The following is a 12,953-nucleotide window of genomic DNA, read 5'->3' on the forward strand; positions in this document are numbered from 1 at the left end:
TCCCTTCTGGCTTGCAGAGTTTCTGCTGAAAGATCAGCTGTTAACCTTATAGGGATTCCCTTGTATGTTATTTGTTGCTTTCCCCTTACTGCTTTTAATATTTTTTCTTTGTATTTAATTTTTGATAGTTTGATTAATATGTGTCTTGGTGTGTTTCTCCTTGGATTTATCCTGTATGGGACTCTCTGCACTTCCTGGACTTGACTGCCTATTTCCTTTCCCATGTTAGGGAAGTTTTCAACTATAATCTCTTCAAATATTTTCTCAGTCCCTTTCTTTTTCTCTTCTTCTTCTGGGACCCTTATAATTCGAATGTTGTTGTGTTTAATGTTGTCCCAGAGGTCTCTGAGACTATCCTCAGTTATTTTCATCCCTTTTTCTTTATTCTGCTCTGTGATAGTTATTTCCACTATTTTATCTTCCAGATCACTTATCCGTTTTTCTGCCTCAGTTATTCTGCTATTGATTCCTTCTAGAGAATTTTAAATTTCATTTATTATTTTTTTCAGCATTGTTTGTTTGCTCTTTAGTTCTTCTAGGTCCCTGTTATACGTTTCTTGTATTTTCTCCTTTGTATTTCCAAGATTTTGGATATCTTTTCTATCATTACTCTGAATTCTTTTTCAGGTAGACTGCCTATTTCCTCTTCATTTGTTTGGTCTGGTGGGTTTTTACCTTGCTCCTTCATCTGCTGCATATTTCTCTGTCTTCTCATTTTGCTTAACTTACTGTGTTTGGCGTCTCCTTTCCGCAAGCTGCAGGTTCGTAGCTCCTGTTGTTTCTGGTGTCTGCCCCCAGTGGGTGAGGTTGGTTCAGTGGCTTGTATAGGCCTCCTGTTGGAGGGGACTGGTGCCTGTTTTCTGGGGGGTGGGGCTGGATCTTTTCCTTCTGGTGGGCAGGTCCACGTCCAGTGGTGTGTTTAGGGGTGTCTGTGAATTTAGTATGATTTTAGGCAGCCTCTCTGCTAATGGGTGCAGTTGTGTTTCTGTCTTGCTAGTTGTTTGGCATGGGGCATCCAGCACTGGAGCTTGCTGGCCGTTGGGTGGAGCTGGGTTTTAGTGTTGAGATGGAGATCTCTGGGAGAACTCTTGCCAGTTGATATTACATGGGGCTGGGAGGTCTTTGGTGGGCCAATGTCCTGAACTCGGCTCTCCCACCACAGAGGCTCAGGCCTGACACCAGGCCAGAGCACCAAGACCCTGTCTGCCACACGTCTCAGAAGAAAAGGGAGAAAAAAGGAAAGAAAAAAATTTTTAACATAATAAAATTAATTATTAAAATAAAAAAATAATAATAATAAAAAAGGAGAAAAAGGAATGAAAAACAGAAAGAAGAGAGCAACCAAACCAATAAACAAATCCACCAATGATAACAAGCACTAAAATCTACACTAAGATAAACATAAATATCAGAAACAAATCAGTCGCAGACAGCAAACCCCAAATCTACAGTTGTTCCCAAAGTCCACCACCTCAATTTTAAGATGATTCGTTGTCTATTCAGATATTCCACAGATGCAGGGTACATCATGTTGATTGTGGAGATTTAATCCTCTGCTCCTGAGGCTGCACGGAGAAATTTCCCTTTCTCTTCTTTGTTTGCACAGCTCCTGGGGTTCAGCTTTTGTTTTGGCCCCACCTCTGCATGTAGGTTGCCCTCAGGCTTCTGTTCCCACTCAGACAGGATGGGATTAAAGCAGCGGCTGATTAGGGGGCTCTGGCTCATTCAGGTCAGGGGAGAAGGAGGGGTACAGTAGCTATAATTGGAATGCGGGGTGAGCCTGTGGCAGCAGAGGCTGGTGTGACTTTGCAACAGCTTAAGGCCCATGCTGTGTTCTCCCAGGGAACTTGTCCTTGGATCATGGGGCCCTGGCAGTGGTGTGCGGCACAGGCTCCTGAGGGGGTGGTGATAATAGTGACCTGTGCTTGCACACAGGATTCTTGGTGGCTGCAGCAGCAGCATTAGCGTTTCATGCCCATCTCTTGGGTCCGAGATGATAGCTGCTGCTCGTGCCTGTCTCTGGAGCTCGTTTAGGTGGTGCTCTGCCTTCTGTGGGCAGACAGGGAAGGAATTCCTTCTCCTCATGCACCCCAAAACAATGGTCTCTTGCCTCTTAGGCAGTTCCAGACATTTTCCTGGACTTCCTCCTGGCTAGCTGTGGCGCACTAGCACCCTTCAGGCTGTGTTCACACAGCCAACCCCAGTCCTCTCCCTGGGGTCTGACCCCTGAAGCCCAAGCCTCAGCTCCCAGCCCCCACCCACCCCGGCGGGTGAGCAGACAAACTTCTCAGGATGGTGAGTGCTGGTCGGCACCAATCCTCTGTGCAGGAATCTCTCCACTTTGCCCTCTGCACCCCTGTTGCTGTGCTCTCCTCCGTGGCTCTGAAGCTTCCCTCCGCCACCCCCGTCTCCGCCAGTGAAGGGGCTTCCTAGTGTGTGGAAACTTTTCCTCCTTCACAGCTCCCTCCCAGAGGTGCAGGTCCCATCCCTATTCTTTTGCCTCTGTTTTTTCTTTTTTCTTTTGCCCTACCCAAGTATGTGGGGATTTTCTTGCCTTTTGGGAAGTCTGAGGTCTTCTGCCAGCATTCAGTAAGTGTTCTGTAGGAGCTGTTCCACACGTAGATGTATTTTTGATGTATTTGTGGGGAGGAAGGTGATCTCCACGTCTTACTCCTCCACCATCTTGAAGGTCCCCCCTTTTCAAATAGTTTTGATCTGCAGTTGGTTGAATCTGCAAATGCAGTATCTGTGGAGGGCCAACTGTAATTTCAAATGATCTACCTTAGAGCTTACAAATTCTTTCCTCTGCTTGATCAAGTCTGTTGTTGATATTCTACTGCATTTTCCATTTTAGCTCCAGAATTTCTCTTTGGTTCTTTTTCATGATTTCTTATCTCTCTGTTAAACTTCTCATTTTGTGCATATATTGTTTTCCTGATTTCACTGAACTGTCTTTTGGTGTTTTCTTGTAGCTCATTGAGCTTCCTTAAAGCAACTTTTTGAATTCTCTATCAGGCAGATCACAGATCTTCATTTCTTTGGGGTCAGTTACAGGAAAATTACTGTGTTCCTTTGTTCATGTCATGTTTCCCTGATTTTTCATGTTCCCTGAAATCTTGCATTGAAGTTTTCACATTTGAAGAAGGAATTACTTCCCCCAGTCTTTTCTGACTGATTTTGGGAGCAAAATATCTTCTGTCAGCCCTGTAGGGATTCTTAGACTTTCTCAGACTTTTTCTATAGATACATCTTCTTGACATTTCTTGTTCCCTCTTGGGGAAAGGGAGGATTCTTAAGATCATGTACCATCTCTTGATCCTGCAGAGTCAAGCAAGGTGTTAGCAGTCTCCTGTTTGCTTTCCCTAGAGTGGTGCTTTGAAACAATCAAGAGTGTGTATTTTCTCCCAGTCCCTCAGAGTCAGGCTGACTTTCTGTGCATGTTCACAAGACATCTGCAAATGCTTGCATTTGCTGCCCATGGTGGCACACACAGGGAGCTAACCACAGGGCATGTGTGTGTTTGGTGGGGGGGGGGATGAGTTGTGTGGAGTGTTAGGTGTGCTCTTGAGCCAGTTGGTGGTCCAGAGGTGAGGAATCCCCAGCAGCATGTGGCTGGCCTTCCTGATGGAATCTGTGAAGCAGTTCATAAGATCTGCATCCCTTTGATGCATTTTGAGCTTGTCTGCTGTGCTCCCAGCCTCTCTCTGCCCTCAGTCATACAGTTCACCTTAGTATTCTGGATGGGATAAGAAAGAAGTGAGCCTCTTTGACAGCATTCCACACAGCTGGGGGAGACAGACACTCACTCACGCACTCTCACTTTTCCCTAAGGGACAAATCAAGTGCTGAGGGTGTCTCTCTTGGCACTGAGCTGTGCTGCCTTGGGGGAGGGCTGATGTGAGCAAAGTGAAACTGTTCCTCTTACTCTCTTCAAAGTTTTCAATCTCAGATTTTTTTTTGCTACAGTTGTGTGCTGGAACCTCTCCACTGAACCCTAGACTCCCACAAAGGTGCTCTTGTCTATTGGTGATGGACAAACGTGTGGGGAGGATGGTAGAAAACTCTTATTCCACCATCTTGCTGACATCACCAGTAAATGTTCTTTAAAGGAAGAAAGTATTCTGAACTGATCAATTATGAAAATATAATATGTCCATTTATTTAAGTTTTCTCATGACTTTCAATAGTTTTGTAGGTTTCAAACTTTCTTTCCTAAATTATGCATATAAGAATATGAATTTACCTCTGAATACTGATTTAGCTGCATCTCCTTTGCTAGTTAGGGGTTTTTTTTTTTAATTATAAATATTTCCTGATTTCAATGATGATGTCTTCTTTGATGCATACATTAAGTGTGCTTTTAGTATTTCCAAACATATAGGAAGAGACTGATTATCTTTTTATTATTGATTTCTGATTTGATTACATTATGAGCAGAGAACATGCTCTGTTTGATATGTATTCTTTGGCGCTAAGATTTGCTTTGTGGCCTAATTTTTGCAGATATACATATGTATATACATACAGATATACATATATCCTTAAAAAGAAAGTGGATTTTCTAATAATTTAGTGTAGTGCTCAAATCAAGCTGATTGTGTTATCAAATTTTCTATACCCTGACCAAAATTTTGTCCCCTTGATCTACCAATTACTAAAAAAGATATCATAAGTTTCCTATTATGATATGGTTTATAATTTTTTACTTACAGTTCTGTTGGTTTTTTTCTTTATATATTGTAAGCCTATGTTGTTAAGTGTATATTAGTAGCTTTTTTTCTCTTTCTGGTGAATCATTCCCTTCATTATTACATAATGACTTTCCTTATTCTTTTTAATGCCTTTGCCTTAAGTATGTTTTGTCTGATATTAATAAGCTATCCAACTTCCCTTTGGTTAGTATTTCTTGGTATATTTTTAGCATTACTTTTCTTCAACCCTTCTATGTCATTATAGTTTAGGTGTATATCTTGCATACATGATGTAATAGGGTTTTGTTTCTTTGTCCAACCTGAATCTGTTTTTTAATGATCAGTTTAAGCCATTTAAAATTTTGTTGTAATTATGCATGTGTTTTGTAATTTTTATTTTCTTCTTTATATCTCCTTTCCTAACTTAAAGTGGTTTGATCAAAATCTCTATTTCTGTTGTACCCTTACTGTAATTTAGAAGTTATATATTCTATAATTAGTTTAGTGGTTACACCTAAAGTTTAATTACATATACTTTATGTAGGAAGTCCAAAATGTTCAATATATCTATTCTCCTGCAACTGAATACAAAAACATTACAACAATTTTATTTTAATTCCCCCCTTTGTCTCATATAATTTTTGCATTGTGTTTTAATCCACTTTACTTACATACACATTCTCATTATTATTATTATTTTAAAACAGTGTTTTGTTCACTCCTTCTACATTTATACCAATTTCTTGACTGATCATTGCTTCTTGGATAATGCTTTTTTCTGGATTCAACTTGTTTTATCCTGAAGTAAATCCTTTAGTAGTTTTATTAGCAAAGGTTCATACATGGTATACTCTCTCAATCTTTGTCTGAAATAGGAATATTCAGCCTTGAGCCAAGGCTTGACATATGCGTTGCTATAAATAGTTTATCAAAGGTTCAAGATGCAATCCGTATATAAGTTGATAACATAATTAGTCCAGATTGGAAATTGAGTGTAATCTCTTCTAATCTTCCAGAATCATCTCTATAGCATTCATGTAACTGCCCCCTTTCAATGCTTCTAGAGGAATCATGCCGATGGAACCAAACAACCAAACAAGTGCATCCAAGTTTATCCTCCTGGGACTTTCAGAAAATCCAGAACAGGAAACTCTCCTCTTTGCTCTGTTTCTCTGCATGTATGTGGTCACAGTAGTGGGGAACCTGTTGATCATACTGGCCATCAGCTCAGACTCCCACCTGCACACTCCCATGTACTTCTTCTTAGCCAATCTCTCCTTGGTTGATTTCTGCCTGGCCACCAACACTGTCCCCAAGATGCTAGCGAACATACAAAGCAGGAGCAAATCCATCTCATATCCTTGCTGCCTGACCCAAATGTACTTTCTTCATTTCTTTGGCATCATGGACAGTATCTTAATAGCCGTGATGGCTTATGACAGGTTTGTAGCTATATGTCACCCCTTATACTATACCACCATCATGAGCCCACGTCTCTGTGGCCTGCTGGCTGGTGGCCCATGGGTGTTTTCCTGCTTCATCTCCCTCACCCACATTCTCCTGATGGCCCGTCTGGTTTTCTGTGGCAACAATAGGTTGCCTCACTACTTCTGTGACCTCACTCCCCTCCTGAGACTTTCGTGCACTAACACCTCTGTGAACAAGATCTTTGTGTTCATTGTGGCAGGAATGGTGATAGCCACACCTTTCATCTGCATCCTGGCCTCCTATGTTCACATAATTGTGGCCATCTTGAAGTTGCCCTCTGCAGGTGGCAGGAAGAAAGGCTTTTTCACCTGCAGCTCCCACCTCTCTGTGGTTATACTCTTCTATGGGACCACAATTGGGGTTTACCTTTGTCCTTCATCTGTCCACACAGCCGTGAAGGAGAAAGCATCTGCTGTAATGTACACTGTGGTCACGCCCATGCTGAACCCCTTTATTTACAGCCTGAGGAACAGAGACCTGAAGGGGGCCCTGCTGAAGCTCATCAACAGAAAAATCACCTCATCTTCCTGACCACCAGGGCGCCTGGAACCTTCCAGGGGGTTAAGATGTAAACATCTGGGTTCTTGGGCAAAAATCTGGAATTGCATGGGTTGGGAGAGTAACCACTTTAGATTTTGAATTGCTGAAGCTTGAAAGGTAACCTCAAGATAGCCCTGTAACTATTTTCTCAATTACTGAGACCACTAAGGGTCCACTGGGATATGACTCATGCTGTATTTCTACCAGGATCAGTCTAGTTCTAGCAGATTGGATTTATCCATTCAGATCCATTGAGCACTCAACAAATATATATTAAGTATGTATTCTGGGTTTGATGTTAGATGCTGGACATAGAGTCATGAACAGGAGTAGCAAAAATCCCTATAGTTTGAATTATAGTTGAGAATGAGAGAAGATATCGTACACTTCGTTATAGTAGAATGGAACATAAACATGAGAGGGAGGATAGGATATAGTAAGAACACCCAACAGAGTCTGGAAGGGAGAATCAGGGAAGGTCTCCTGGGAGAAGTGACCCCCAAACCCAAAGGATAAGATGGTGTTGTTCAGGCAAAACGAGAAGAAAGAGTATCTCAGAAAAACAAAACAACATGTGAAAAGGTGAGAGAACTAGAGAAGCATGCATTTGTGAAGTGAAAAGTCCAGTTATGGAGAATGATGCCAGGTCCTAAGGGCTTTTAGGATCAACCTAAGAGTGCGGCCTTTTTCCAAGGAACCAGCCAGCTAACTTGACTTCCAGGGACCAAAGTCAGGGAGCATGTGGATGAGTTGTACAGCCCCTACCCCTTTCCTGTCACTTATATCTTCTGAGGGAGCAAGATGGCTTGTGCTAGACAAAAGTTGTGTGAGGCACAAGGGAGAAAGAGATTCAGACCATGCATTAAGAAAGTGAGGAACTGGGACTTCCCTGGTGGCGCAGTGCTTAAGAATCTGCCTGCCAATGCAGGGGTCATGGGTTCAAACCCTGGTCCGGGAAGATCTCACATGACGCAGAGCAACTAAGCCCGTGTGCCACAACTACTGAGTCTGCGCTCTAGAGACCATGAGCCACAACTACTGAGCCTGCATGCCACAACTACTGAAGCCCGTGTGCCACAACTACTGAAGCCCACACTCCTAGAGCCCATGCTCTGCAACAAGAGAAGCCACCGCAGTGAGAAGCCCACACACCGCAACGAAGAGTAGCCCCTGCTCTCTGCAACTAGAGAAAGCCCCCGCGCAGCAACAAAGACCCAATGCAGCAAAAACTAAATAAATAAAATTTATTTTAAAAGAGAAAAAAGAAAGTGAGGAACCAATCTTATAATACAATTGGAAATGAAAAAAAAAGTGAGGGACAATCATTTGATGACATATATCTTCATAGACAAAGAGGAAAATATCAGTCAACTGAATCATGAACCTCTAAACCAGAGGAAAGCTGAGGCATGTCTCATTCTCAATATATACCTATGGAATGCATGTAAGTAGTAACACTGTTGATACCAGAAATGAGAGCTATTCATTGAGCATTTTCCTTGTGCCACCTTACCACATTTCTTTGTGCTGTCTCATTTCATCATTCTAAAGTCCCTATGAAGGCCATTCCTTATATCTATGTCTATAGTGGAGTAGTCCTAATACTCATACGGAGATTTACAACTAAAATGGAATGAGCAGTGACTTCAAATGGGGCCAGAAATTTTCAAATGGCGCTAAGGAGCTGACATCATCTTAAGCAGAATGGCTTCGAATAATCGTACATCTAATTTGCTTTTGTTGCTTTCCCTTCTTTCTTTCTTTTTTTTCTTTTTGACACTATTTCAATTATTTATTTAAACTTTTTTTTAACAGAAATTTTTAACACACAAAATATTGACATAATTGCTTAATAAACTCCTGTATACCTCTTTCCCCGGCCACATAACTACCAACCTCTGGTCAACCCTACCTCATCTACAACCTTATCTTCTTCTCCCACTCTTGTAGTCAATGTAATTTTTAAAAATAAATTACCATTTGAGGGTTTCCCTGGTGGCGCAGTGGTTAAGAATCTGCCTGACAATGCAGGGGACACGGTTCAAGCCCTGGTCTGGGAAGATCCCACATACTGCGGAGCAACTAAGCCCGTGCGCCACAACTACTGAGCCTACGCTCTAGAGCCCGCGAGCCGCAACTACTGAAGCCCGCACGCCTAGAGCCCATGCTCCGCAACAAGAGAAACCACCACAATGAGAAGCCCACGCACTGCAACGAAGAGGAGCCCCCGCTCGCTGCAACTAGAGAAAGCCCGCAAGTGGCAACAAAGACCCAAAGCAGCCAAAAATAAGTAAAAATAAAATAAATAAACATTTTTTTAAGTGTAAAAAAATTAAATAAATTACCATTTGAGAAGGGCATATTAGCTTGAAACAACCTCATTCAAAGCAGGATTGCTTATATAGGTCACTTGATGGAACTGGTTTTTTAAAAAGGAGGCAAATTGAATGCACATGTATTGTTATTCCGGGGGATATGACCTCACTGTTATAAGCATTGAGTATCACCATAAACAAGCTTAAGGATCATCACTGTTGCTTTCTTTTCAAGAGTATTAGACTTTTTCAGTTGAAACCACAGACCTTCAGACCTGGCCCTGTTGTAGATTGGAAAGACGATGAAAATCCACTTTCTGGTGAATAAAACTCAGAAGTTAAGAATATTAGAGTTTGCCAGGGGGGAACCCATGAGTCTGGTTGGGTCCTTTTTAGAATAACCAAAAATCTGGTGAAAGTTGGTCCACAGCTCTCCTTGTAAGTTCCCTCTGTTCTCCTGTCATATGAATGCAAGTAGTTATGGTGCTGGTTGGGAGAGGATTGGAATGGCCAGAGATTTGGGAAATTATTAGAACTGGGGGGCTCATAGAATTTTGTGAAAACCTCTCTCTCTGTATCCAGTTTGAGTTGAAGCACGCTTTTACCTCTCTCCCTCTCCTGTGCAATGAGGGATGCCTCGCACCAAAAAAACTGTTCAGATTCTGTCAGTCAAACTATCTCTGTCTTGTTTTGTGTTAAGAAGTTAAGACCACAAATCTAAAAAAAAAAAAAAGATGCAGATGAACTTATTTGCAAAACAGAAATAGACCCATGGACATCAAAAAAAAACTTATGGTTACCAAAGAGGAAAGGGTGGGGGAGGGATAAATTAGGAGTTTGGGACTAACATATACACACTACTGTATATAAAATAGATAACCAACACACCCCTACTGTATAGCACAGGGAACTATACTCAATATTTTGTGATAACCTATAAGAGAAAAGAATCTGAAAAAGTATACATGTATATGTATAATAACTAAATCACTCTGCTGTACACCTGCAACTAACACAACATTGTAAATCAACTATACTTCAATAAAATACATATATATATAAAATTTTTAAAAGAGAGAGAAAAAAAAGAAGACCACAACTGCAGGAGAGAGTTATCCTGATAGCCCTTACAATATCAACTTCCAACATTTGTTGGCATTGATATATGTTTTATTCATTCATTCAACACATGAGCATTGGCAATAGAGCAGTAAGCAAGAGAGAGAGAAAAAAAGCCCTTTCCTGTGACAACAAAAGTTTAGTACAAGGGAGTTTCTTCAGGGTGGGTAAGGGGGGGAGTGATGGAACTGTTCTGCATCTTGATATCAGAGCAGTGACTCTGAAGGTGCTAAAAAATTTGAATGGTACTCTACCTCCCCAAATCCCACAAATCTATACATAGGATAAAATACCAAGAATGGTACACCAGAAAAAAGTTAATTTCACTGATATTTAAAAATAAAATCAAACAATAGAAAGCAAAGCAACCATTCCCAGTTCAGCAGGGAAAACAACAATAACTAAAGAGATAATCAATGTGCCAGATAATTACCAATGGTGAGAAGGACTTCAAAGGCATAACGAAGGGTATGTGACAGAGACAGATGGGGGTGGTATTTTAGTCTTGGGATTTCTGAGAGCAATCGGTCTCTATTAAGGTGGCTTCTGATCTGAGCTCTGAATCAGGCCAAGAGAGAAGTATTCCTATGAAGGAGGTGGAAGCAGTGTGCCAGAAGAAGGGAATTGTACATGCAAAGTCAGGCACAAGTCAGTATTTAAATAAGTTTTAAGGAGCTGTCCATGCTTTTTTATATATATTTATATTTGTTCTCATCTTAATCCTTGAACAAAGTCCTGCAAGCATTATGAACCCAACATAGAACTCAGCTTAAAACAACCAACAGTTATTATCTTATAGTCTCTGTAGGTCAGGAAACTGGGCGTGGCTTAGCTGGGTAACTTGCTCAGGGTCTCTGATAAGGCTGCAGTCAAAATGCTAGTAAGGGGATTTCTCTTTCTGATCTTATGTTGTTAGTGTATAGAAATGCAACAGATTTCTGTGTATTACTTTTGTAGCCTGCAACTTTACCAAATTCATTGATGAGCTCTAGTAGTTTTCTGGTAGCATCTTTAGGATTTTCTATGTATAGTATCATGTCATCTGCAAACAGTGACAGTTTAACTCCTTCTTTTCCAATTTGGATTCCCTTTATTTCTTTTTCTTCTCTGATTGCCATAGCTAGGACTTCCAAAACTATGTGAAAAAAGTGGTTATAGTGAACATCCTTGCCTTGTTCCTGATCTTAGAGGAAATGCTTTCAGCTTTTCACCATTAAGTATGATGTTGGCTATAGGTTTGTCTCATGTGGCCTTTGTTATGTTGACGTATGTTCCCTCTATGCCCACTTTCTGGAGAGTTTTTATCATAAATGGTGTTGAATTTTGTTCAGAACCTTTTTCTGCATCTACTGAGATGGTCATATGGTTTTTATTATTCAATTTGTTGATGTGGTATATCACACTGATAGATTTGCAGATATTGAAAATCCTTGAATCCCTGGGATAAGGATCATGGTATATGATCATGGTATATGATCCTTTTAATGTATTGTTGGATTCTAATTGCTAGTATTTTGTTGAGGATTTTTGTGTCTATGTTTATCAGTGATATTGGCCTGTAATTTTCTTTTTTTGTCAAACGTGTATTGCACTGCTTAACATGCAAAATTAAAGTCATTTCCATGGGTAAACACACTAATATCCTCAGGATATATCTTAACATGGATAGAATTTAAGTATCTAGATAGCAGGACATCCCTTTCAAGATAAGGACTATAACATGATAGCTTTGTAGAGGTGTATAAAATGCCAAAAGAAGGGATAAAGATTGGTTATGTAACTGTTTTCATGCAGTTTGCTACTGTTTCAATTCTGCCTTGTATAGATTATGTCAACATAACTTTGGAAGCAATAATTTTACTATATTTTATTTTCAGATAGCTTTTAAAAATCAGCATTGTAAATGCAGCTATGCTCATTTAATGTTCAGAATTTTCATTAAAATCAAAAATTTGGCATTGACACTTTGGTTTTTTAAATGGTGTTTAAGGACTTATGGATGTGTATTTTTTATTTGTAATCGTAGAGGCTGTCCCAGAACAAGTATATTATAATATGCCTGTTAAAATTCAGCAAAGACAGTAGGAAAATAAGTGTTATGGGGAAATTAAAGGAAAACTGAGCCAGAATATTTATATTCCTGACTTTAATTTGATTAAAGTTTATCACTGTTCTTTCTAAAAATAAAAAATATATATGTATATATATATTTATACACATATATATAAAATATAAAATATATATGTGTGTGTATATATATATATATATCTTTATCTGGTTAGGATCAGAAAGAGATATTCAAGAAACAATCCCATTTACCATCACATCAAAAAGAATAAAATACCTAGGAATAAACCTACCTAAGGAGACAAAAGACCTGTATGCGAAAACTATAAGACACTGATGAAAGAAATCGAAAGAAATTGAAGACAGATGGATTATATCATGTTCTTGGATTGGAAGAATCAATATTGTCAAAATGACTATACTACCCAAAGCCACCTACAGATTCAATGCAATCCCTATCAAACTACCAATGGCATTTTTCACAGAACAAGAACAAAAAATTTCACAATTTGTATGGAAACACAAAAGACCCCGAATAGCCAAAGCAATATTGAGAAAGAAAAACAGAGCTGAAAGAATCAGGCTCCCTGACTTCAGACTATACTACAAAGTTATAGTCATCAAAACACTATGGTAGGTCTTCCCTGGTGGCGCAGCGGTTAAGAATCCGCCTGCCAATGCAGGGGACACGGGTTCGTGCTCCGGTCCGGGAAGATCCCACATGCCGCGGAGC

The 12,953-nt window shown here is 40.2% G+C and overlaps 1 protein-coding gene across 1 annotated transcript; it reads left to right on the forward strand.

The window, feature by feature from the left end:
* The first annotated feature begins 2,319 nt into the window (after positions 1-2,319).
* OR1M1 (olfactory receptor family 1 subfamily M member 1) lies at positions 2,320-9,061 on the forward strand. The gene has a single exon (XM_082383101.1). It carries the CDS (start codon positions 5,763-5,765, stop codon positions 6,708-6,710), a length of 948 nt encoding a protein of 315 aa, XP_082239227.1. The 5' UTR covers positions 2,320-5,762; the 3' UTR covers positions 6,711-9,061.
* The last annotated feature ends 3,892 nt before the right edge of the window (positions 9,062-12,953 follow it).

Source organism: Balaenoptera borealis, assembly GCF_965194805.1.
Source record: "Balaenoptera borealis genome assembly, chromosome: 2".
NCBI classification, from domain to species: Eukaryota; Metazoa; Chordata; class Mammalia; order Artiodactyla; family Balaenopteridae; genus Balaenoptera; species Balaenoptera borealis.

Bases quoted from the DNA above. Each gene is read 5' to 3' on its own strand.
- OR1M1 (XM_082383101.1), top strand. From the start codon at position 5,763: ATGCCGATGGAACCAAACAACCAAACAAGTGCATCCAAGTTTATCCTC.